Raw genomic sequence first — 22,554 nt, 5'->3', positions numbered from 1 at the left:
AGTTCAATACCTTGGGGTGAAGGCTCTCGACGCGGAGGCAGCAGTGGGGGAGGCTCGGGGCTCAACTCGTTTCGCTCGAATAAGTTGGCTTATCGAATAATAGGAAACTGCATGAGAGCAGGGTGTCCTTTAAGTTGGCTCAGGCACCGGTGAGCCAGGAGAACCATGACATTCTGAATAGAGTTTCCGCTTCAATTTTCTCATCACTAACCCACCATCGTTCGATGGCATTTTGGAAAAAAAAACTCTGCGACGAGTGCCCCGGAGCTCGAGCCCTTGGAGGAGGAACTCGGCAGCATTTCGGGACGGACCATCACTAATTAAATGTCAATGTCCAACCAATCGATGCTCGGAAAAAAACTGGAAAAATAGCTCTTCCCACGTTGGGGGCTCGAGAACTCGTTCCGCCCCCTCGACCCTCGACCAGCGACCCCGGACACCCCGTGTATGCGACGAAATAAAGATCTATGTATATATCGATGATGGAAGGAAGATGCGGAAGCTTCTCCCTACTTGAGGAAAACTTTGGGTGAACTCACGACAGCATTCAGACAGATAGTCGATGTCAACGCTAATATACTATAGCTATACAAGCAGTTTACTCGACGGCAGTTGAGCAAAATTATGGATGTACATATGCCGCAAGCCACAAAATACTCTCAACCATACCAAGAGACCGCTATCCTTGGGTCGTAGAGGAGCGACGAGGGAGACGAGGAGGAGAGAAGAGAGCGACAATGGAAAGGACGAGGGGATGAGCCTGAGCACACACACACTTCGGTGCATAACTATAAGTTATACAGAATAGAGAACTGAGAGTCTTAATCGATTATCTTGCGTCAACTATGCCATATAACAAAGTTTGCCACGTTAATTTTGCTGCTACGACAATCCCTCTTTCTCTCCATTGCTGCGGCGCATCTATAGAACGTTGCTTTTGTCAACGACAGGCTAAATGAATATATTTCTCGAATACGAAGAGCAAAGTATCGGTAACGATACAGAGACTTTGCGCCTTTAACCGGAACGCTGGCAAGTATATTCAGAGTATTGGTGAACGTAGCGGTTGTTGGAGCATACGCGACTACAACGACGCGGTGTCGAGTTTCCAGTGAGTTTTTAATGAATTTCTCATTTTCAATAATAACAATATAAAATTGTGAATATAATTATCATCGTCTCGACAATATTGTGGACTTTATTATCGATTGCGTGTGTTATCCGAGTCGAATAAATGCATAATAAAGTGGGCCTTGCGTTGTTAATTTCCAGGTTAATTATCGAGGCATGCAAAAATTTCATTGAATTTATGAAAGACCATTCAAACTCCAATTTGTATGCTGTTCTCGTAAATTTTTGCAAGTAGTTACTGTACTCCTTTGATTCACGAAAAGTTGGAAAGTGCTCTGTATAATCTTTTGATAACGCTCCACCGTGCAGCTACTATCGGAGAATCGTAATTTCAATCGAGCACCGGGAACAAAATTCGTCCTCGAGTGCTCGAGGATCGCGGGCCGAGGGAGAGAGAGCCAGGGGGGAGGAGGAAGAGAAAAGGAGGCTGGAAAACACGTTTCGAGGATAATGAAAGAAAAATGAGAGAAAAAAGATCGACTACGGACTGGCCAGTCGGCTACTTGGCCTGCCACTTTTGCATCCTTCGTTTTTTTCATTCCCCTCTTCCACCATTTTCTTCTTCTCTTCGTACTCATAGTGTTTTTAAAATCTTTTTATTCTATCTTTTTCATCCATTTGCATGGCAAAGCTTCTTCTCTATCAGGCAAAAGTCTCTACCCGACTTTGATGGTTCACGGTGGATGGCGTCCAAAGAATCTCCGGTTCTCGTCGAGCTTCCGGTTTTCATCTTTCGTTCTTTTTCCATCCTCGTTTCTCGCTCCTCCTCTCTCTCTCTCTTTCTCTCTCTCTCTCTTTCCTTCTCTCTCGCTACCTTTATCTTTTACTCGCGATCTTTTCCCTCAGGTCCGTCTAAACGCTCCGTCGAGCGCGCACTTCCAGATATTCCAGTTGGAAATCTCGTTTTCTAAAGATAACAAAGTGAACGGGAGAGCAACTACGGGGTATAACGGCGAGGCGGGGATGAATACCGGGTGTGAATCTACCGCAGAAACCGTCATGAGAGACAACTAGAGAGAAGATGGAATAAAGAAAGAAGAGGAGAAAGAGGGGGAGAGAAAAACGATGAGAATTTTCTAGGTAAGGTGATACGAAAGGATAAAACGAAATGCAAAGACGAAGGAGAGCTCGTTTAATGGACGAATAAGGAGGGAATGCGACTCGACGCTATTCACGCTCCATCAACGGAGTTAAGCTATTTATCATTTTCCGTATAATCAAGATAAACAAAATCTATTTATTCCACTGGAGTAATCAAAATTCAAACGCAAATGATTCCTTTGCATTATTCAAACGTGATTAAAATCCCGGGGACTTATCTCTCGATCCGTGTGCGCCTTTCATTGAAAGGTAACGAGTAAACTTCGGCAAGAAACTTCCGAGTCGGGGACAGGAGGGAGGGGGGAGGGGAGGGGGGGGGGGGCAGCAGGTGGAGCAATTATTGGAAGATGGTTGCTTTTAATCTGCATGTTACAGCTGCAAATCATTGATAAATATTGTTCCGGGGCGTATATTTGAGAAAGAGAAAACAAATGAGAACTGGTCGAGTGGATAAAAGTATCGGAAAAGGGAGAATCGATCGTTGTATTTTTGTAATCTGCAGAGACAACAAATATCGTCGATTTATTATCATTGAAGATTTTCATCGTTCTCATATTTGCGGGAGCTCTCGCGAGTGTCCTTTTTTTCTTAGCTTCATTTCTTGCCTGGCTGTGCTGCATGCAGTCGCGGCTTACCGCCAGTCCGTCTTTATTCTCTTCGTCTTCGCGTCCACGTACTTTTGTCTCTTTATCTTTTTCCCGTTGGCTGCTATTCGCCACAGCTCCCACAATGCCGGGGTTTTCTCTAGAGAAATTTCCAAATGTCCTCATCGTGCGTGTGTGTACACTCTCGAGTGTGTGCGCCGCTTCGAATGTGTTTGTGGTTGGCAAAGTGTGTTCGGTCCTCTGATCATTTCAGGAAGGCCAGAGTTGAAATTGACAGCGGTGAAGCTGGAGTAATGGCTTCCAACCTAACATAGATCGCAATGAGTTCACGTGAGAGTGGCTCCGATAGGTGTGCCGGGGATTCTCTCCTGGCTTTTCACTCGTCTCCCGATTTTCTCTCTCTCTCTCTCTCTGTCTCTCGCTCTTTATCCCTCAGTAGGGATCTCTCTGGCCTACGAACCAACACGTTTACCGAGAGCTCACCGTACACAAACACACCAATGCACACAAATTGTATTTGCGATGCTTTATATGGGCTGTTTCACGGCGAACTAATCAGAGCCGGAGAACCGCAATTTTTTCCACGTTCCTGTCGGCTTCGGGAGTGTTTGAAGAAGCACGCAAATATTAATGAGCCAACGAAAGTGTACGCAATTGATTATTATCGACGGAAACGTCGCGGGCGGCCAGTTTCGTAGGAACTAAAACGTGCGGAAAACGCCCCGTGTAAATGCGTCTGTATATCGATGCTGGATGTGGATTTCCGAGCTGATTTATCGCTCGGTGGCTTAGAGCGTACGCGCGTAGTTCCACTATCAAATAAAAAAGGACGCACCAGCAGGCGGTGCGTCTGCACGTGTCTCTCCATCCCGCTCTCAGTTCGCGTCTCCAAACTCCTGTTTCCGTCCCTTTCGGTATTCACTCGTTCCTGCGTCCCCGCTGCCGATATTCCCGGCGCGTTGTAAGCGCGTAAAAGTCCTCGGGAAACGTTAAATCGTATTTATCGTGCACGTGACCGAAGAAAGAAGGAAAATCGAGGGAACGAGATAATTCGAAGAGATGGCGCTGCGGAGAGCGCGGCAGCGTAGTCGGGCGACCGCGAGGCGGCGCTCCGGAGGAAACCAAATGAATTAGCCGGCTCTCCGGCTCTCCTGTAGCCCGAATAACCAGGGGAAAAAGCCCCGATAGAACCGGAGGGAAAAACGAGCCGAGAAAAAAGGAATAAATGACGACGGCACAGAAGCTAATGTAACTACGCGTTGAAGAAACAAGCAATGAACTCATTGTCAAGACAAAGACAAAGAGCAATGTGGGAGAAAAGGAAAAGTGAGCTCGCGCACACCGGAGTTACGAAAAAAAAACTAAGAGTAAGCGAAAGTTTAACTGATACTTGGCTCCGTTTCTCTCTTTTCAAACTCAAATACAGAGAGACTTCTACACTCGTGAGTATGAGCAGGGCTTCTCTCGTCGCGGAATGCGGAACCTGACGATCAAAAAAGGGGCAAAAGAAGAGGCTTAATGCGTTTTAAACAGTGACTTGTTGGTATCCTTCTATTCTTTCTCTTCTCGTTTCCCTTTATTTTTCAACGTTTTTTCCTTATATCCCTTCGTGATCGTTGTTAATGTAGTCAACCCTTGTAGCTGGAAACGAGAGGAAGCTGCGGAGCGCCGGAGGGGGGGGGTGGCTCTAATTACTTCTTTCGCGAGAGCACGGTCGCCGAGGCGTTCCATCTTTGAGAAGAAAAGCTTCCGCAACAGATAGCAGAGGATCCTACGTTTATTTTACGTGCTTGAACTTATTAATGGAATTTCGGTGTGGGAGGGCACCGTCGCATCGTGGTCACGAAACTCGGCCATTTTCGATTTTTATTAGGACAGTTAACCGCGCATTTTTCATTCGAATCATTCGATATTTGTCAATTTATTAAAGCAGATTCACTCGCTGTGGGAAATGGAAGAATTTCCGCTTCTGCGAGGCGACGATTGCGCTCGATCGGTAACAAAACGGTCTGCGGGATCGGGGACGTAAATAATCGCGTCTGGGAAGTGGCAACGCTCGAAGAAAAATGGAGCAATCTGCGGGGAAAAAAAGGCAGAAAGTTATAGGCGATACTTAAGACTCGAGTGAAAATAAAATGGGAGAGGCGAAAATGCGGCGGAAAAGAGGAATTCAAGTGTCACAGAACTGTCGAATCGGCGGTGAACGCATTCGAGACAGATACGCGATCACGAACGAGAAACTAAATCCAATTACGTCACGTGACCGCAATTCGACATCGGGAGGGTGCATGTCTTTCGCGAAACTCTCGTATCGCGGCACAGAAGAGATGAGCCAGAGGCGTGCTGAGACTCGTCAGATATAGAATGATCAAGTTATGGATGTGATTGACCGGTACACGGGGCCCGCGCGAGCAAGCGCAAAACTCTTTGAATAAGTAATATGTTAAAAGCGTTCGCGGAAAAGATGAAATTGGTAGTTAGCAAAAAGGGGAGAAAAAACGCCGGAAAAAGAAGCGGGCAAAGAGAAGAGAGGGAGAGGAGCGAAACTGAGAGAACATTTTTCGTGAGTAGCCACGAGAGAGGTGCGCGGGGAGGAGCATCGTAACAGAAAAGTTTTTATCTCGCGACGAGAGACATTCATTTCTCTTCTTTTTTTCATTATAAATTTATACACTCCACACTTTGGCCCGGGTCAACGCGTCGGCTGCGGAGAATTCATAATATTCAATGTATTTTCTAACGAAAAAGAAAAGAATCGGATTCCAATGTGTGTTCAAAGTCTTCTCAGAAAATTGAAATCTACCGAAGCCGAGATGCCACAGCATTTTGTTATCTTCAATTTTAATGAAAAGCATGCAGCTAGAATTATGGCGATTTGCGAACCGCTCAGTCCGTGCAGGGAAACTCGTGCGTTTTGACCCCGGTTTTAAAGTTGCTCCTCAAATGATTTCCCTTCGTGTTATACGCGATGAGAGAGAGAGAGAGAGAGCGAACTTTACGGGGAAGCGTTTTTGCACTTAATTATTTGTTCACTTTGTACAAAGCAGGTGGTAAATAATGTATAGCGCGGGCGGTTCACTTTTTGTGCATGTATATGCCTCGAGCTTCCATACACTTAATCGTGTTGCTGTCTGCGAAGAATATCGGTTTTCCAGCTCTTTGGATATTCCAGGAGAGTTGGTAAACTCTGGGAAGCCTGGATAACCCAGGCTCTTGGAGCTCTCTACACTTTGTAGGTGTAATTAGCAGACAAGATAGTGTGATTCTGCTCTGTAAGCGTATAACACAGAGGAAAGTGTTTTTGATCGTTATCCACGATAAAACGGTCATTTCTTAGCCTCTGACCGGACTCTTTCGAGCCGGAGATTCGGAGACGTTGTCACAGGTGATTCCAGGCAGAATTAGTCGGCGCCGACGAAGAGCGTTCTTAACTGAATTTTCGTAAGACTCTTACGAGGAAATTCCGAGGTCAAATAACTTGTACCGCGATCGAAATGAGTTCGTTATTGAGAGAGCTTTGGGGAAGGATCGAAACCGGATTTCGACTAAGCTCGAACTGTTCGGGAGGTTGAATTTTTCATCGAGTTCTCGGTGCGTAGCTTGACGGCTTATTTATCGAGAGTGCGGTCATTATTCCTAAGCCGTGTGTCAATACGAAGATGCGTGAATTAAAGATAAGTGCCGAGCGAGCGGTCGCAACGGTTGGGCGGTCGACGTGTGCTTTTGACCCTCTCCCATGCAGCTCCAACCGCTTTGGGCAAAGTCAGTACTCGGGTGAGCTGCACACTGCGATCGATCGATCCGCGGGAAACAATCCTTTGAGCTTTGGTGTTAACCAACTAAAAACTCAAACTAAAAACTCACTGAAAAAATGTAGCGACCGACTGCGATGGAGGAAAGCTTTTCCGGCTCGCTCGCATCCTCCCGTCCCGATGGGACGTGAAGCTGAAAGTCCAGAAATCAAATTCTTTTTGTCCTTCGGACTGGTCCGGTGGTTTCCAAGTGCTCGAGTCGCTGGCGCATAAAAGCCATTCGATAAATTGTTGATTTTCGTGCCAATTAAACGATTTGGAGCGACGACTCGTTCGTACAGATTTTGTGCAATAATTCAAAAGGTAGACGACACAAGAAACGGAAATGAAAACTGTATTCATTTGATGCCCGATCTGTGAATTTGGAGATGATGAATAATTGGTTAAATCTACTCCGGGCAGAGGAATCTCTCTCTGATCATTTCCACAGAACCATTTAGTGTCGACTAACGTCTGTTGAATTTTCAGCAGGCTACGAAATAAGTAAAGGGCATTGGCCCACTTCCATCCTTTTCGCGATGCTGTCCCAGAGTTGCGAATGAATGAATATTCTCACAAACTCCATAAATCTGGAAAATCTGTCAGCCATCAAAATTATCTGCTCAAAGTTTGTACTCATTTTTTCATAAATTCGAGAGTGAAAATAAGTTGACGGTTATATTCGCCAGAAATAGCCCTAGCTGATTGGACCGACGTCGCGCGAGTTGAGTTTGACGTTCAAAAATATTCTCGCTACGAGAACGAGTCAAGAGGACATCCAGAACAAACGGATCGCAAAATTTGGACAAGCTCGTCTCGAAATTTGCTCGAAATGGCCTGAAACTTTGGAGAATACATCGGAAAATCCATTACACCTTCCGCAGAGTCCACTAATAAACTCGGATCCATCACGCTCGTTATTTCATCAAAAGTCTCGTATCACAGCGGATAAAAATACTCGTGAACTCTGTAAAATGATATAACACGCACGCCACGATATTAATGTGTGTGCGTGTATAAATATGATTCTTGGCTTATCATCACCGAGATATTAGCATTACCGGGCCAGACCAATAAATAAGCAAAGTTCGTGGCACGTGTTAATACGGCCTTACATTATACCGTTGGCCTCGACGTTCGAGCAACTTGTGTGCACTCGTGGTTTCGTGTTTCCACAGTATGAAGTGTACGTAACCGTACACACATCGCGTTTGGTACACGAACGAGAATAAGGGCGTACCAACGATGCAATTCGATACGAAACTTAATACTGTTTGCGCCCTTTTCATAATTCCCCCACAGCACGTACACGCGCCGATGATAATGTTGGTGAACTCAGGTACACACAACTCAGGAGCTACGGAGAATTTACACATCGCTATCCTGGTCCTTGCCGCGGTAACTGAGACGCGGTATATTACAGTCCTGGAGGCTGGCGAAGTCGAGGACCAGAACCGACTCCTTAATACTCCTCCTGCTCACCCTCCCCGGCCGCTCTTGCCGTGCTTCCTTATAACTATGTGCACACGAGTCCTCTCGACCTTCCTTGAAACTGTATATACGGACTGCGCTGAGGTTAGACTTCGGCCTGGTAAAGGGATGCCTTAATATTCTGCCTCCGAAATGTTGGCAAATCATTTAGGAAAAGGCTCCATTTTCTTTTACTTTTCATTACGAATTAGAGGTTTTTATGAAAATTGAGAATATTTGAGGCTCTTGGGGAATGAACGAGTCAGCGGTGGCGATTTCCAATTTTCTACGCTGCTGCAGAGTGGATGATTTTCTGAAAATCCCGGACTTCGGGTGATCGAGTCGAACGAGTTTCCAGGGATTCTCATATTTTTTGTTTTATCTGGATTCTCCATTTTGTGGACTCGAAATAAAATACGAAGCGCGGCTCTCGAGAATTTTTGCCCAATGCCTCCCTCCGAGAGTCCGATTTGAAAAATATTTATCGAAAAACGTACATCAGAGCAGCAGAACTCGCGCTAGCTTTTTCAATGGCCCTCGAAATTACTTGCTGTTATTTGAGACTGTGAGAGATTCGACGAGAGACTCTGCTCGAGAAATCGGTGGAACAATCGTTCCTTGAACCGAATTCCTATAAAGGAAGACTTTTATAAAAATTTTCTAAACTTTCATGACAATGGAGTTTTTTAAGAAAGGTTAATAATGGATTTGTAATTGGGTATGTTGCAAATACGTCAATTTCTGTTTAGGATAGTCGAGTAGATTTTGTTCGTGAATAAAACAAACTGCAAGCTGATGTATATACTTTTAAACTCAATTTTCTCTCTTACGAAATTATATCTCAAGTTTTCTCATTTATTATTCTTCCTTGTACTTATCTATATTCGCGGACCTCTCTCTCTCTCTCTCTCTCTCTCTCTCTCTCTCTCTCTCTCTCGTCCTTTCACTTGCTCCTCATCGTTGTTCTCGTTATATCATCTCAATGATATTCCAGCCGCGCAGGGCTCAATATTTCCATCGCAGCGTGAAAGAAACGAAAAAAGGAAAAGAGAGAGAGAGAGAGCAGAGACACCAACGACGAGCCCAGGAATCTTTTCAATACGAGACGAGAAACGTGACTTTACTTTTAAAAGTGCGAAAGCACGAATAAAACCGTTATAGGCAATGTCGAGCGAGAGCCTTCTTATTCGCCCTCTTTTCTCTCTTGTCCTCGTCGTTTGTTTTCTGCTGACGTTTTTTTTGCCATTTTTTCGTTCTATTCTCGTGCCCCCGCCTCTCTCCGGTTCTTTACGCAGTGCTGCCATTCCTTCTCGTTTCTCTCTCCCCCTTTTTCACTCCGGTGCATTTCCTTAATTACTTTATAGGGAATAGACGCTAAGCAAAAAAGAGAAAAAGCTTTTCGGAGCGAGCTGCTCTCGAACTGAACTTAGCCTCGGACCCGAAATTCCTCTCCCAGTCGCTGGGACTCCCTAACAAAAATTTTTGGCGGCTCGAAAGCACAAAAAGCCTACGAATAACATCGAAGTGTTGCCAAATTTATTCCGAGCCCAGTTGACTAGATAAAAACAAATCGAACCTCCATGACCTCGTTGTCGTAGCAATTTTCTTCGAAATGCTCCAGCGCGAAAGAAAGCAGACAAATTTTTAGTCACGCTCGCTCGTAAAGAGCGATTTGGCAATGAGGAAAAATTACGAGAAAACCTACCGCGAGGTTTCGTCCAACTTTCCCACGAGAATTTACCAATTTTTCTCCTCCGTTTTTATTTTATTTTCTTCCCGAAATATTTCAGCTGTCAAGTCGAGGAATTGAGCCCACCAGCAGTGGGTCAACAAATTCCAAAGGTAGGAACTTCTGTTCGATGATTTGAGAGCGAATTTCAAGACGACTAACATTTTTTTCTATCTACAATTCGAACCTCACGCCAGACAACTTTTTCATAAGCAAAAAATTCCCAACTCAATTATAATTCCGCCCCTCGTGATCGATCGAAAAAAAAAAAAGAGAAAATGCAAATAAACTACTGATTTCCCTCAACATTTTCCATGCCTCGCAGTTGTCTAGAAACGAGAAAAATTTTCAGCTTATCTGCAAATATTACTAGAAAAAAGAGATTGCGCTTTCCTGCCCCTCCATAGAAAATATCGAGCCACGAAATTTTGCTTGAATATCTGCGTACTCTCCAGCAGGCACTTGGACTTTTTATACTTTTTATTTTGTATATCGTTGCACATATACGAAGAAAGCAGAGGTACACGGAACACTTTTTCTCACAATTTTTCCATTATTGGCCCGGGATTCGTGGCAAAGAAGCCAAAATGACATTACCGCGAGAATCTTGGAAGCTTTTCATTCCTTCGCTCCATAGCTTTCCTTTTCCTTTTCCTTTTTTTTATTATTTTTTATAAATCGAAGGAGTCCTGTGAAAAACCTATTACCGAATAGCACGTGACTTCAAATGAACTGGAAGCTGGAGCTTTTGGAGTTCTTACGTACGTAATAATATTTCACGTGGATTTTCTTGTCGTTAAAATGTTTTTTTCCCCTCCCCCTCCCCCAGTTATTCGTAAACCGTATTCCAGGCCCGGCAGCCCGTAAAGTTGCTCGAACGTTGATGAAGCAGGATCGAGAATATTTTGCCCACTCGCCCCATTTAATCGATTGAAAGTGCATAAAATTTCACAAGTCCGTCGAGCTGTAATGGAAATCAAAATGTATCAGTAACGAGGAAGCCTCACAAATGTTCTGCGGATTATTAGAAACGAAATTTGCAATATGTAGCACGAAACGCGAAGTTTGAATGGAACAATGAATTTTCAAGCGGATCGAATTGCGGCTGAAATGAAAACAGGCATTCGCTACGAAGCAGGGTTGCAAATTCGGATTATTGAAATGGAGATTTTACAAAATTCAGGCACGAGAGAAACGTTGGAGCAGCGAGTGATCCAAGATAAGAAAAATAAATGGGAGCAGCATCCCTGCTTTTCTCTCTTCTATTTTTTAATTCTTCACCCCTTTATTTTCGCGCTCTTTAAAACGTGAGATCGTGGCCACGGTAAAATAAAAAAGAGGGTAAAGGTAAGTGGTTTCTCCTTTGCCAAGCAGAACACACTGATTACAGTTGGCCCCAGCCTCAGCAGCGTGTACGATATACTTGGCAACCGATGACTTGGCGCGCGAGGAGCACGACGTGAGAACAATCTTTTTTACCCCGCCGTCTCCTCGCTGCTTTCTTTTCCTTCTTTCTTCTCGTGTATATCGGCCGCCAAAGATTGCCCGATAATTCCGAGGTGAACATGGAGTCGTGACGATACAGCACGTACGCGCGCGAGAAGATTTCGCGACTAAATCCTCGAGGCGATTGTTGCTTCGAAAGATTTTTCAAAACATTCTTCCAAGACACATTTTTTCCACATGGGACTATCAATTTTCCGTGCATTTTTGATCGAGCGAAGCTTTCACTTTCGAGGAGAGTGATTGCAGGGGACGATCTACCATGAGGAAACGCCCCAAATGCGCGCTGTGCTCGTGCAAAATAAATGATTATTCGCTGGGCATGTTATTCGTGCATGCTCTCTAAAGCAACGAGGTTACCGAGCAGTTAAAATGAAATACAGGCGTGCATAAAAAGCAGACAAAATATGAAAAAAAAAAGAAAGAAAAATTAGAAAAAAAAATAGAAACAAAGGCTCGTGCGCTGCGGTGCATTGAGAATTGGGTCGACGTAGCGGCAGTGGCACTGGTGGTGGTCTTCGTTAATTCATTCAGATTTATTGATATTGAAATAGGTGAGGTTGATTCGAAAAAAATTTGACTAGAACTGAACTGTGTGCCGGTGTCCCGAAAGGGAGTGATCGGATTGGGGCTTGAAGGAACGCTTTTCGTTTGAAATTGGATCTCGTTATTTTCAATGAAAAATTTCGTGATGAAAGAAAGGTAAGTAAAGTGAGAAAAAAAAATAACCACGCTTGCCGACAATGGACTTCAACAAACAGGAATAGTGAACTTAAACTCCCTCTCTCTCTCTCGCTCTTACCACCACCATTGTCAGTGTCTGGTTCGTTGCTGTCAAACGCCTGGATCTCCGCCATTGTTCTCAGTAGCTTCGTCGTGGATGACGGAGTTGTTGTTGGCTTTCCTGCACAACAAACACCACATACCGCGTCCATCAAACTAAGCATTGAAAACTTTTCGCAAAAGAAAAAGTTATTGAGAGAAAATGAGAAAGGAAGGGGAGGAAAAAAAACACGTTTTAAAATACACTGATATTCGATGAAGCCAGAGGTTAATGAGCGATAACAATAATCACAGCACGATTAAATCATTAATTTAAGTGTGTTCGACAGGAATGAGGAAGAGAATAATTATTAGTCGAGCTGACAACGATCATCACTGATTAACCAACTAATTAACAAATATTATTAAACGCTGATAATTCACTAACAGTAATGCACGCCATTTGGGGCTGGGGAGAAAATTTATCGCTACGTTTAACAGCCCTGGAGAAAAAAAAACGTTGGAATTATGATTCGTCGAGAGAATTCGGTCGAATAGGCCGTTCGGGTCGCATCATCCATAAATTATAACACGAGTGATGAGAAAAACAAGTTGCAATATTTTAAAGCATCGCTGAGCCCGCGTGACCGCTGCGCGAAATCTCCGCCAGGAAAGTCGCCCCGTGCGCAATCCGAAATGCCATTTATTACGGAATATTGGACTCGCGACGTAAAAAATTGAGCAGAAAATAGTAAATTGGCTACGCACGATCCCGAATCCCATCGGACATTGTGCGGTTTTTAGCCCGCCCCTTCGAGGTTTCTAGAACGAAAAACTGGCTGCGCGGCTGCCAACAAATTATAAGAAAATCCAATTCCCTTTTTCCGCCGCCCCCCCCCCCCCCCCCCCCCCTCGAGTGTGAGACACAATTTCCGAAAAAATCGAAGCCCCCGGCGTGAAAAATGAGCGATAAAACCGAAATAATCGACAGCCCACGGTGACGTGAGCCCAAAAAACAGTTTCGAGGCAGAGGAAGCCTCGGGAAAACAGATTTCGTCTTTGGAGCGTAGAACTTATCAAGGATAAATGTGTACGAAACGGAAATTGAATTTGGCCCAAGTTTAGGATGTTTAATTACAGGAATACAGATAGTTCAAGTGTGTTTAACGTATTGCCAACAACAATAACCCACTTTGGTAGTTAATTGGACGTTAATACAAACAGAGATTGAAGGGGGGCTGCGGATGCATCAGCACGAGTGTAAATACGTTGAGTACACCGAGTCATACACACACTCAATATAGAAACGTACGTACAGTGCTCTACGAGGATAGAGCGCGCACGGTAGTTCATATTATCTCTTTCCTTCTACTCTCATCTCGCGCATGAGTCTCTTCCTCTTTTCCTCACCATCGCATCCACCGAGGCTGCTACGACTCGTGTAAAGCCAGCTCCTCGCAGTTACGGAGGGAGGGAGCGAGCGAGTGAACAACGTCGAGGGACGAGGAAGCGCACCCGGTTGGTTAAAGAGCGGCGGAGCAGGGCACGGGAAACAGGGGTTAGTTAAACGGATTTGGACCACACGTCGGATTTGCCATGTGGCCGAGTTTACGGTGAACCGCACCAACTTTAAATATTAGAGTAATGGCAAACCTGTCCCGTCGAGCTACGTGTTACGATCGTTCTTCAAAATTTTACTCGTTCCAGTGTGTATTGAGAAATATGAGAGGCGCCGTGAACGGCCTTGAGCGGTTAAATTATCAAAATTGTGCAGTATCGACGCGAGGGGGGGGTGAAAATTTTTGGGGGCTTGAAAATCTCTTCGCTGCGAAAGGGCTCGATTGACTTTTTCCAAAATTCTTCATTCTCCTTCGTAATTTTTGCTGCAGTTGTCCTGCCCCTGACTCATTCAAGGGTCTTTAAACTCTCACTCTCTCTCTCTGTTTACGAGTAAGACTATGAAAAAGCTGAGCAAATTTGAATTTTAATAAAATCGTCCAACGGGAGAGTGAATTGAAGCAAAAGTTCGCGCTTCGTTTCAGTCATTTTCGGCAGCTCGATCATCTCGTTGCGTCGTGCGGAAGGAATCTGTGGGAATTGTCGAATTGGTTGTTCATCAAAAATTGGATAAACGAAGTTGATAAATGCACATTGATCGGTGTGTGACCGGAGAATACAAAAACACGATTAATGAAGGCTCACGTGACGGAGGTACGAACCGAACGGAATTCATTCTTGTCGCATGGTAAAATGATACACGAAACGAATAAAAATTTAACCACAGAGGAAATAACCGGATCAAATCATTTGTTTTTAAACGCCCGATCGATCGCGGCTCGATAACTCACCAGGATAGTAGACGAATTCTCGTGGTATGTGATATTTGGCGTCCGGTATGCTGAGCGTACACTTGATGAGAGCTGGGGGTGTCAGATCTCCATCCCTGAGCGATATTCTCCTCCGAATGTCGTACTTTCCATCCGCTCGTTTCTCAACTTCAGCTTTTTTCCCCTTATTCAATGAAATATTGCTGTAAATCGAAAGTATTTATAATGATAAACATTTGAATTGTTGAAAGGTTAAAACGCAGTCAAAAATATGAGAGTTATGGGGATTAAGTGATGAAGGAAAAGTAGCTACACTGGAAAAAAATGGTTGATTCAACAGCAATTGATGTTACTGGAAGAGTTTTCTTCGTCTAACTGCAATGCTTTCGGAGAGAACGAATCTGCAGTTTGATCTAAAACTATTTTACTCGATTAATGATGTTTAACCTCGTGATGATCAACGGCAGAATAACGCCTCGGCTCGAAAACAACTCTGCTTCTAAAATCTTTGCTCCGAAATTCATAACAACTCTGTGTCCACTCATGTGTGATCCATGATCTTCAATATCTCTACTCACGATGATAAATTTTCTATGACGCTGAAGTTTGCAACGTTGGAGTCCAACGAAATGATCTAAAAAAACTCTCAAATAATTCCAGTAAATCTCCAATTTTGTTTTCTGCCGAATTTGCAATTCGTTATTTTTCAACCCACATCAATGATTCGTGAAATAAAAAAACGATTAATTATAAATCTTTTTTTCGTTCATTTCGTTGGACTCCAACGTTGCAAACTTCAGCGTCATAATTTTCTGAAACCGTCATGAGTCGAGATATCGGGGACTAAATATCACACCGGAATAGATACGATAAGGAAGTTGAGGCTGTACAGTCATTTTTTTACCCAAAAGTTCTGTACCTTTCAAAAGTTAGGCCAGTTTACAGTTTGGCAATGTTGCATACACTTTAAAGAAAAACTGGTGAAAGCTCAGTCGAAAACACGAACGGTGACGATCCTAGCCTCAAAAAGCTGCACGGGAAACAGATTATTATTAATATAATCTCAGCAAATCTCCTAATAAATCTGAAAAAAAATTACATTATTCGGCAAGCCTTGCTCATGTTGCCCAAAAAGATTTTATATTTTCAGCACCATTTTTAACGGAGATATCACTGAATGAATGTTTTTTTACTTCCATAAGATTACATGTTATTCGGCCCAAATTGTTATTGATTTTTCTCAGCAACGACGCTCCTAAACTGTCTGAAAATTTAACTGATTCTTTTTTTACACTTCACTTTATAAGATGCAATCGGTTTAAAAGCTATGACATCATTTTCATTCTAGTGCCTCAACTTCCTTAAGGAGGGTAGACGTTCTGTACGTAGATCCGCAGTTATTAAGGAGTGGATTTGTTATCGAGAATGGCTATCGACAGAGTTGTTAATTATCAGCTATTTAGAACCGCATACTCATCGCAGCTCTACTCGATAACAACTGCGCTCTTTAAAGATGCGTTTAGAAGAGAACTGTCGTTGACTCGCTCCAAAATAACTCGACTCATAAATCTACTCGATAACGTTTCCACTCTAAAGATTTTTATTTTATGCAACAATGAGACATGTTGGATTGTATTGATTTAGCAAATTTGAGAGTAGGGCTGTTCGGAGGAGCGTTGTTTTTGAGTGGAGCAGTAAAGAGGGCGGTTGTTATTCTGCCACGATCATATATTTCATTGGCACCCCCCCTTAATGCGACATTTCGTTGTTCCAGTGACGTTTTTTTCTCACGAGGGGTACAGAGAAACGTCGATGGAATGAATAATTGGATGGAATTGCGTTTGAGGTCGGCGACGACGAGGCACTTACTCGATGGAGATGTCCATTTCGGGCTCGGGATAAAGTCCCTCGGCGAGGCAGAACACTTCGACACCATCGTCGCCATCGATCAGTCGCTTGCTGTAGACCAGTTCGAACTTTTCCTCGGTCGCTGCAGCATGAAAATATGAAAGTTACTGTCGATTAAGTACTCGGTGATTGCACCACGTTTCAGGAGCTATGCGAGTTGAAATAAAAAACGAAAAAAAAAGCCAATCGAAGTGGCGTCTGGAACTCGTGAAAAGGGCTCTTGGAAGTGCTGGCTACTTACAATAAACGATCATCGGAGCTGAGGCGATCTGCTCGTCGACGAAGTTGAAAACGTCGCACGTGTAATTGCCGGTCAGAGATATATTGGGATTTTTGAATTTCATAGCCCGATACATTTTGAAAGGATCGCTGCTGGCTTTGTAGCCGACCTCGATGTGGGTAGCGGTTTCCACTGCTTCTGGTTGCCTACCAGCATGCCATTTGTACACCAAAGTATCGTTATGCGTCCATTTAACGACGAGACCATCGGTTGACGAATTGCCCATGTCGTAATCGCAGTCGAGTATCACGTGATCGTTCGCTCCCTCTTGCACGTACGGCAGCACATTTATGCTTTTTATTACCAGCTGCCGAGATTCTGTAACGATACAATTTGTTAACGTCAATGAAAATCTTTTTCAATATCATCGTGTAATGATCGATTTTATTATTCGCAAATTGGTATAATTTAATGATTTTCAATTTTCATCATTCCATTCCGGCCGGACGGTGAGACAGAAACTTAATTTTTTCCATTTTTTATTTCTCTCGTATTCTCAGTTCTTTTAAATCCGATATTCAAAATTGCGATGTTTTCGGCTGTCGTTTCAGCAATTAATGGACTTTTTTGCCAAATGTTTCGAACATTTTTCCATCTTTTTCGTGGAAATTTTTATCATGATTTTCCAATACTATACCGAGTTTTATTGAATATTCGTCAGATTAAACGTGCACGAGGGTGTGGAATGTCGAGTGAAATTGAACGAAACCTCGAAAATAGTGATGCTAATTTGGGCTGTTGTGTATTCATGACACACGAACAAAAGGTAGAAGAATTGTGGCCGGGCAGTTGAAAAATAATGCGTATGTAAATTGGTGTATTATTTAATGTGGGAGTGATCCAGCAAGCGTGATATTATTGTCACGTGAGCATGTTCCATGGAGAGCAGATCGAATAAAATCGAAGTGAACGTTTACGAAACGAGAGGATCGCCGATCCAATTAACAAATTCGCCAATTACAGCGGGAGCAATTTGGGAGCCTGAATCGCGATGACTCGTGACGTTTCATTCGGAGGAAGGAGAAAATTGTTTTAATTAAAGAACCTCGAATGGGAGTTATATTTGGGAAAAAAAATAATAATTTAGTCGATATCGCGTGCGTATATGAGGCAGAAATGAAAGTCAAAAATACCGTCAACGTAATCGGATTCATATACGAAACTCGAAGCACACCCCCTCCCCCTTCGCCGCTGTAAGAATAATGGAAACAGTAATCGTCGATTGAACATTTTCAACGAGTTCTCAGGTGACTATTTTCATTACAGTTATTCTTGTTTTACGAAGGGAGAAACGAGAGTGCAGGTGCAAACGCATAAAAGTTTTGATGTGTGACACTTGAGGTAGGAAAGTTTCCGGTCCCTTAGACGCTTGAATCACACCCTAAAATCAAGCCTCTCTCTCTCTCTCTCTCTCTCTCTCGCTCGCCAGTTTCGTCCCTCATATAATTCGCTCGAGCTCTGGCGTTTATTGTGAAACTTGTTTGGGCGAGCATAGTGGAGTATTTGTTGCCCGTATGTGTTCCCAATGTGCTCGGGAGCGCAAACCCCTTAAAGGCGCGTTCGCCATCGCGCTGAGGTGTTGGATCTGATTAACTTTTGCGTCGCATGCAAATTGTTCCCTGGGAAGCGAAAAGCTTCTCTCGCTTTGTAACGCTCCCGTGTGTGGCAGAGTGTTCGAAAAACATCGCGTCCGAGCTCTCGTGCGGAGTAAATAAATCCCGGGAGCGCGAGCGACGGGAGGAGGAGCATTTTTTTGTTGATCGTCGTTAAGGGAAGAACTCGAGGAAAGTTTCGAAGCCCAGCTGCTTTCAGGCTTGATACTTCGGGAGTGCACTCTTTGGAGAGGCACAAATTTGCAAAATGACTCGAGAATCCCAAAGTATTTCACACAAGTCTGGAAATCGCTGCCCCTCCGAGCTACTCAATGCTCCAAGTGTCAACGACACGGCGTCGCCGGGAACTCAGACATTCTCATTCAGACTTGCGCGAGGATTCCACTAAACCGAATTTTACTAATGGGCAGACGAAAGTCCTCGGCTATCACGAAGACGGTCGAAAATACTGAATTTAGCTGAGTAGTCATCAATGATCAACGAACTCGATTATCTCATTTGAAAAATGAACGGCGGGTTGACACTAATCGACTCTGGCAACTTTAATCGAGCGTTGAAAGATCGTTTCAAAACAATCTTGTCTTGGCTGGAATAAGCAATGTCACTATGCAATTTCAGTTATTTTATGGAAAACGGGAAAAACAGATTTTTAATAATTTTACGATGGCAGAGGCTTTTGGATTATTTTATTGGATTAGCACTTTTTGAATCCAAAATATCGTCCATTTGAAAATATTTTTCATTCAAAAATATCCTAAAAAGGTTATATTTTTCATTAGAAAAATCCTCAAAGTCGTTCGAATATTTGGGTTTGTTTGGGTCTATTCGCGTTCGTTTATTTGTTCGTTAGTTCGAACGTGACCGCGTCGCCGTGCGTTTGACGAGGGATACCCGGTAACGAGTCTCTCGCCTAGTAAAAAAGAAACTTTGATGTTAAATCGAGAGAGAAGAATCGACGAGTCCGAATATAACTCGGCCGGATGAATTCAATTGCGTGACTCGGTGAGCGAGCGTTTGCTTTCAATTGATGTTTTATTTTTATCAGCAGCGCGCGGACGACAGATTTTTGGAAGAATAATTTGAGCTAAACTCAATGGTTGACAAAATAACCATAATTCGAAATAGAATTGGCGTTACTCACGAAATAAAAACGGGCATTGAGCTTCGGCCCTTTTTCATTTCGTAGAACGATCGAAGGAGACAATCGTTCAAGCGTTTACTGTGAGAACGAAGGAGAAAAAAAATGTGAAAAGTTTACGAGAACGAATTTAAGGGAAATGGCAAACATGTGGAATTCCCATGATTTTTTATCGGGGAATTGGATCGCGTTGGACCCCAGCAAGATGGTAGAAAAGGAAGTAATTAACACGAAACTCATTATCGCGAAGGAAAAGAGAGTAAAACAAGTGATCGGAGCCAAGAGGCACATACATTAAAAGCGAAGGTAAAAAGACAAAAAAGGTTTGAATGCGCTGATGAGAAAGAGGAAAAGGGTAAGAAAACTCGATTGCATTTTCATTCTTATGGAAATCGATCTGCTGGCCCGACGATCATATCCGTTAGGAATGGAATTTTTTATATTTCATTTCTCTTTCCTGATCTCCGCCGCGAGGTAAGAGACCGGGTGGGACGACCGTCCTCTTAAAATGCTTCATTAGAACCGTGCTCCGCGAAGTATGCGGTTTTTATATATGATGAGAAGCGAATATATTGACGCTGGAAAAGGTAAGGAGAGATCGGAAGAAAGGAGAAGCTGTGAGGCGGCGAATCGAGAGAGATAAAGCAGCCGAGTTTTCAAATTCAAGAAAGTAATGAAAAAAATAAAAAGGAAGAGAAAAACTTCAATTTTCCGCAACATCGAAAATCGATCACCCGCAGTTAGTTCTCGGCCCTCTGTATCAGTCGTAACTTTCCCTCTTTCGCTCTCTCTCCCTCTCCCTTCCATTCTCTCTCTCTCTCTCTCTCTTTCCCGCTCTATCGGTCCGGCCAAAACGAAGAGAATATATAAAGTCTTTGAACGTTTTTTCCACCGTTTCCCCCGCCGGTTTTTTCTTCCTTTTCATTTTTTTGCCAATCGCAATTTTCGCGGGAAGCCACGTGGAAATAACGGAATTAAAAGGGAGCTCACTTGGCCATTCATATACATACACATAGCGACATCCCTGTATATATGACGCTTAAAAATTTCGTGAATATTCATGAAGTGATCTTTCACGTTTTTTGCTCCTGTAGCGTAACCGAGAACAAGCCCTCTCGAGCTGTTCTCTCGCGTAGCCGTACACTTTTGTCTCTTTCTATAGAACTTTTTTCATTTGTGCTTCCGTAATAAGTCAAATGCGATGATATCCGCGCGCAACGTTCCCGATCCCGAGGCGATCATCCCCCTTTCTGGAGACACTGATCCCCGCGCTCGCGAAGACACGAAACCGTTTTCTCAAGCGTCCCCCCCGACACCATTTCTTTCTCCGCTGTTCATACCGAATATGAATTTCTCCTGATTAAATACGCCCCAACGTATAGCTCGATAGATCGATACGGTTGTTGACTTTGCAAGCGAGACACGAGGGTCGCGCGTTGCCTTCGCGATGTTCGACGTATATTCCCTAATTGGACGAAGCCACCTCTCCGAAATCGTGGTTTACATGCAAGTATTATTATCTCGACAAATATCAATAATGTTTCGCTTGTGCGTATCAATATGCGACTGGGTTAATTAGCGCCTTTGATGGCGTCATTTTGGAAAACGATATAACGCTGCATCTACACAGATTAATATTGAAATAGACGTTGAAATATGCGATAATAAATTTACAGAGATATTCGTAACCGCATTCGAGGGAAAGACGAGACAGAATTAATTCTTTCCGAATTGACGACGCTGAAGTTTGCAACGTTGGAGTACAACGAAATGAAGGAAATAAAGATTAGTAGTGACCAAATTTTTATTTCACGAAGTATCGGCGCAGGTTGAAAAACTACAAATTGCAAATTCGACTGGAAACAAAATTGGAGAATTACTGTAATTATTGGAGGCTTTTTTTAAATCATTTCGTTGGACTGGAACGTTGCAAAATTGAGCGTCATTCCGAATTGGATTATTTGAGATTCTTGATCTTCCGAGATCTTCGGACGTTTACTATGTTTGGATTCATCAAATAGTCAAGAGCAAATTTCTTAAGATTTGAAGTTTTAGATTTTTAATGTTGACGATGAGGCTTTCGTGTGTATGCACACCAGTGAAAATAATCGATTAAAACAATTAGGAGCTCTCTCGAATCGTGCATTATTCTACCGTTGAGTCGTTGACAGGTTTGCAGTTTCAAAATAGCAGGTTTTATCGAGATTCGAAAAGGCCCGGGTTGCCTGATGACGGCGTTCTCGTGTCGCTCATCCAAATTTCATGAGCATTTTTTTTATTAAGCTTGATATAATTCTCGTGCCTGCGGTCGACCCGCGTGAACGGCTCGTCTGGTCAGCATTTCCGAATATTATTATTTTATAAAATTCGTGCCTTGGAATGAAGTTCAGTTGCAGTATCGAATGAAAAATTTACGTAAATGTGAAACTGAAAAGGAAATTCATGGGTCGAGAATATGCCGGAGCGATGTACCGAAATAATGTGGCGACGAGCTGTTTTTCGTGCTCTGGAAATGAAACATCGCGAAAAAAGGTGCTAAAACAGTCCGGAAAAGTGGCACTCGAATGAGACGTTTTTGGACTTTTGTCAAGGGTCGCTCGCCGTGAAGATCGAATTTGGTGCTTGAGACTTTGGATCTCGGCTGTCCAATCGAGTCCCGAGTCCCCGTAAAACGTGTTTCTTCTTTTTTAGGATTCGCTGATCGTTCGGATTCGCAGGTTCGACGTACCAAACGGATCATCTTCCACGCGGAAATCACAATAAAGCCGAGCTCGAAGATTACGAAGCTGATGGGACGATTTTAAAGAATCATATGCCAGCGTCTAGCCAGCGTGAAATTAGAGCGATACGATAAACCGGCTGAAAATCAATTCCGCCCGCGATGTGTGTACCGAGCAAACATCCATTATCGTGTTGTGTTTCAGACCGAAGGAAAAAAGTATGTATATATATATATATATATATACGCGGAATGGACACATTATACATGTATTCGTTACGGAATAATATTTTCGGATCATTGCACCGGAATTTAATTGTTCTCAGTGTATAGAAATGGCCACTACTCGAGGATTTTCCACCAACGTGTATATACAAATTCCACGGATCTTTGCCTCCTTTCGCTTCGCTCCGGCTGACTTTCTCGTTGTTTCTTTAGGTGGCTTCCGGTTTCCTCTCTGTTCTCGTCGATTGCGCA

At 43.4% G+C, this 22,554-nt stretch overlaps 1 protein-coding gene across 5 annotated transcripts in view; it reads right to left on the bottom strand.

Moving 5' to 3' along the window:
- Positions 1-22,554, bottom strand: part of LOC122413500 (uncharacterized) — a 73,913-nt gene that overhangs the window by 13,294 nt on the left and 38,065 nt on the right. For 2 of the 5 annotated variants that reach the window (XM_043423886.1, XM_043423887.1), the window contains exons 2-5: positions 16,569-16,925; positions 16,289-16,409; positions 14,441-14,622; positions 12,133-12,234 (exon numbers count right to left, since the gene is read on the bottom strand). In XM_043423886.1, the coding sequence (XP_043279821.1) occupies positions 12,133-12,234; positions 14,441-14,622; positions 16,289-16,409; positions 16,569-16,925 (762 nt within the window). Of the gene's footprint in view, positions 1-10,344; positions 10,792-12,132; positions 12,235-14,440; positions 14,623-16,288; positions 16,410-16,568; positions 16,926-22,554 lie in introns of those variants that run through there. The other 3 variants (XM_043423888.1, XM_043423889.1, XM_043423885.1) reach the window with 2 other exon arrangements.

This window comes from Venturia canescens, chromosome 7 (assembly GCF_019457755.1).
Source record: "Venturia canescens isolate UGA chromosome 7, ASM1945775v1, whole genome shotgun sequence".
NCBI classification, from domain to species: domain Eukaryota; kingdom Metazoa; phylum Arthropoda; class Insecta; order Hymenoptera; family Ichneumonidae; genus Venturia; species Venturia canescens.
This window is presented reverse-complemented; position numbering and strand designations above follow the sequence as displayed.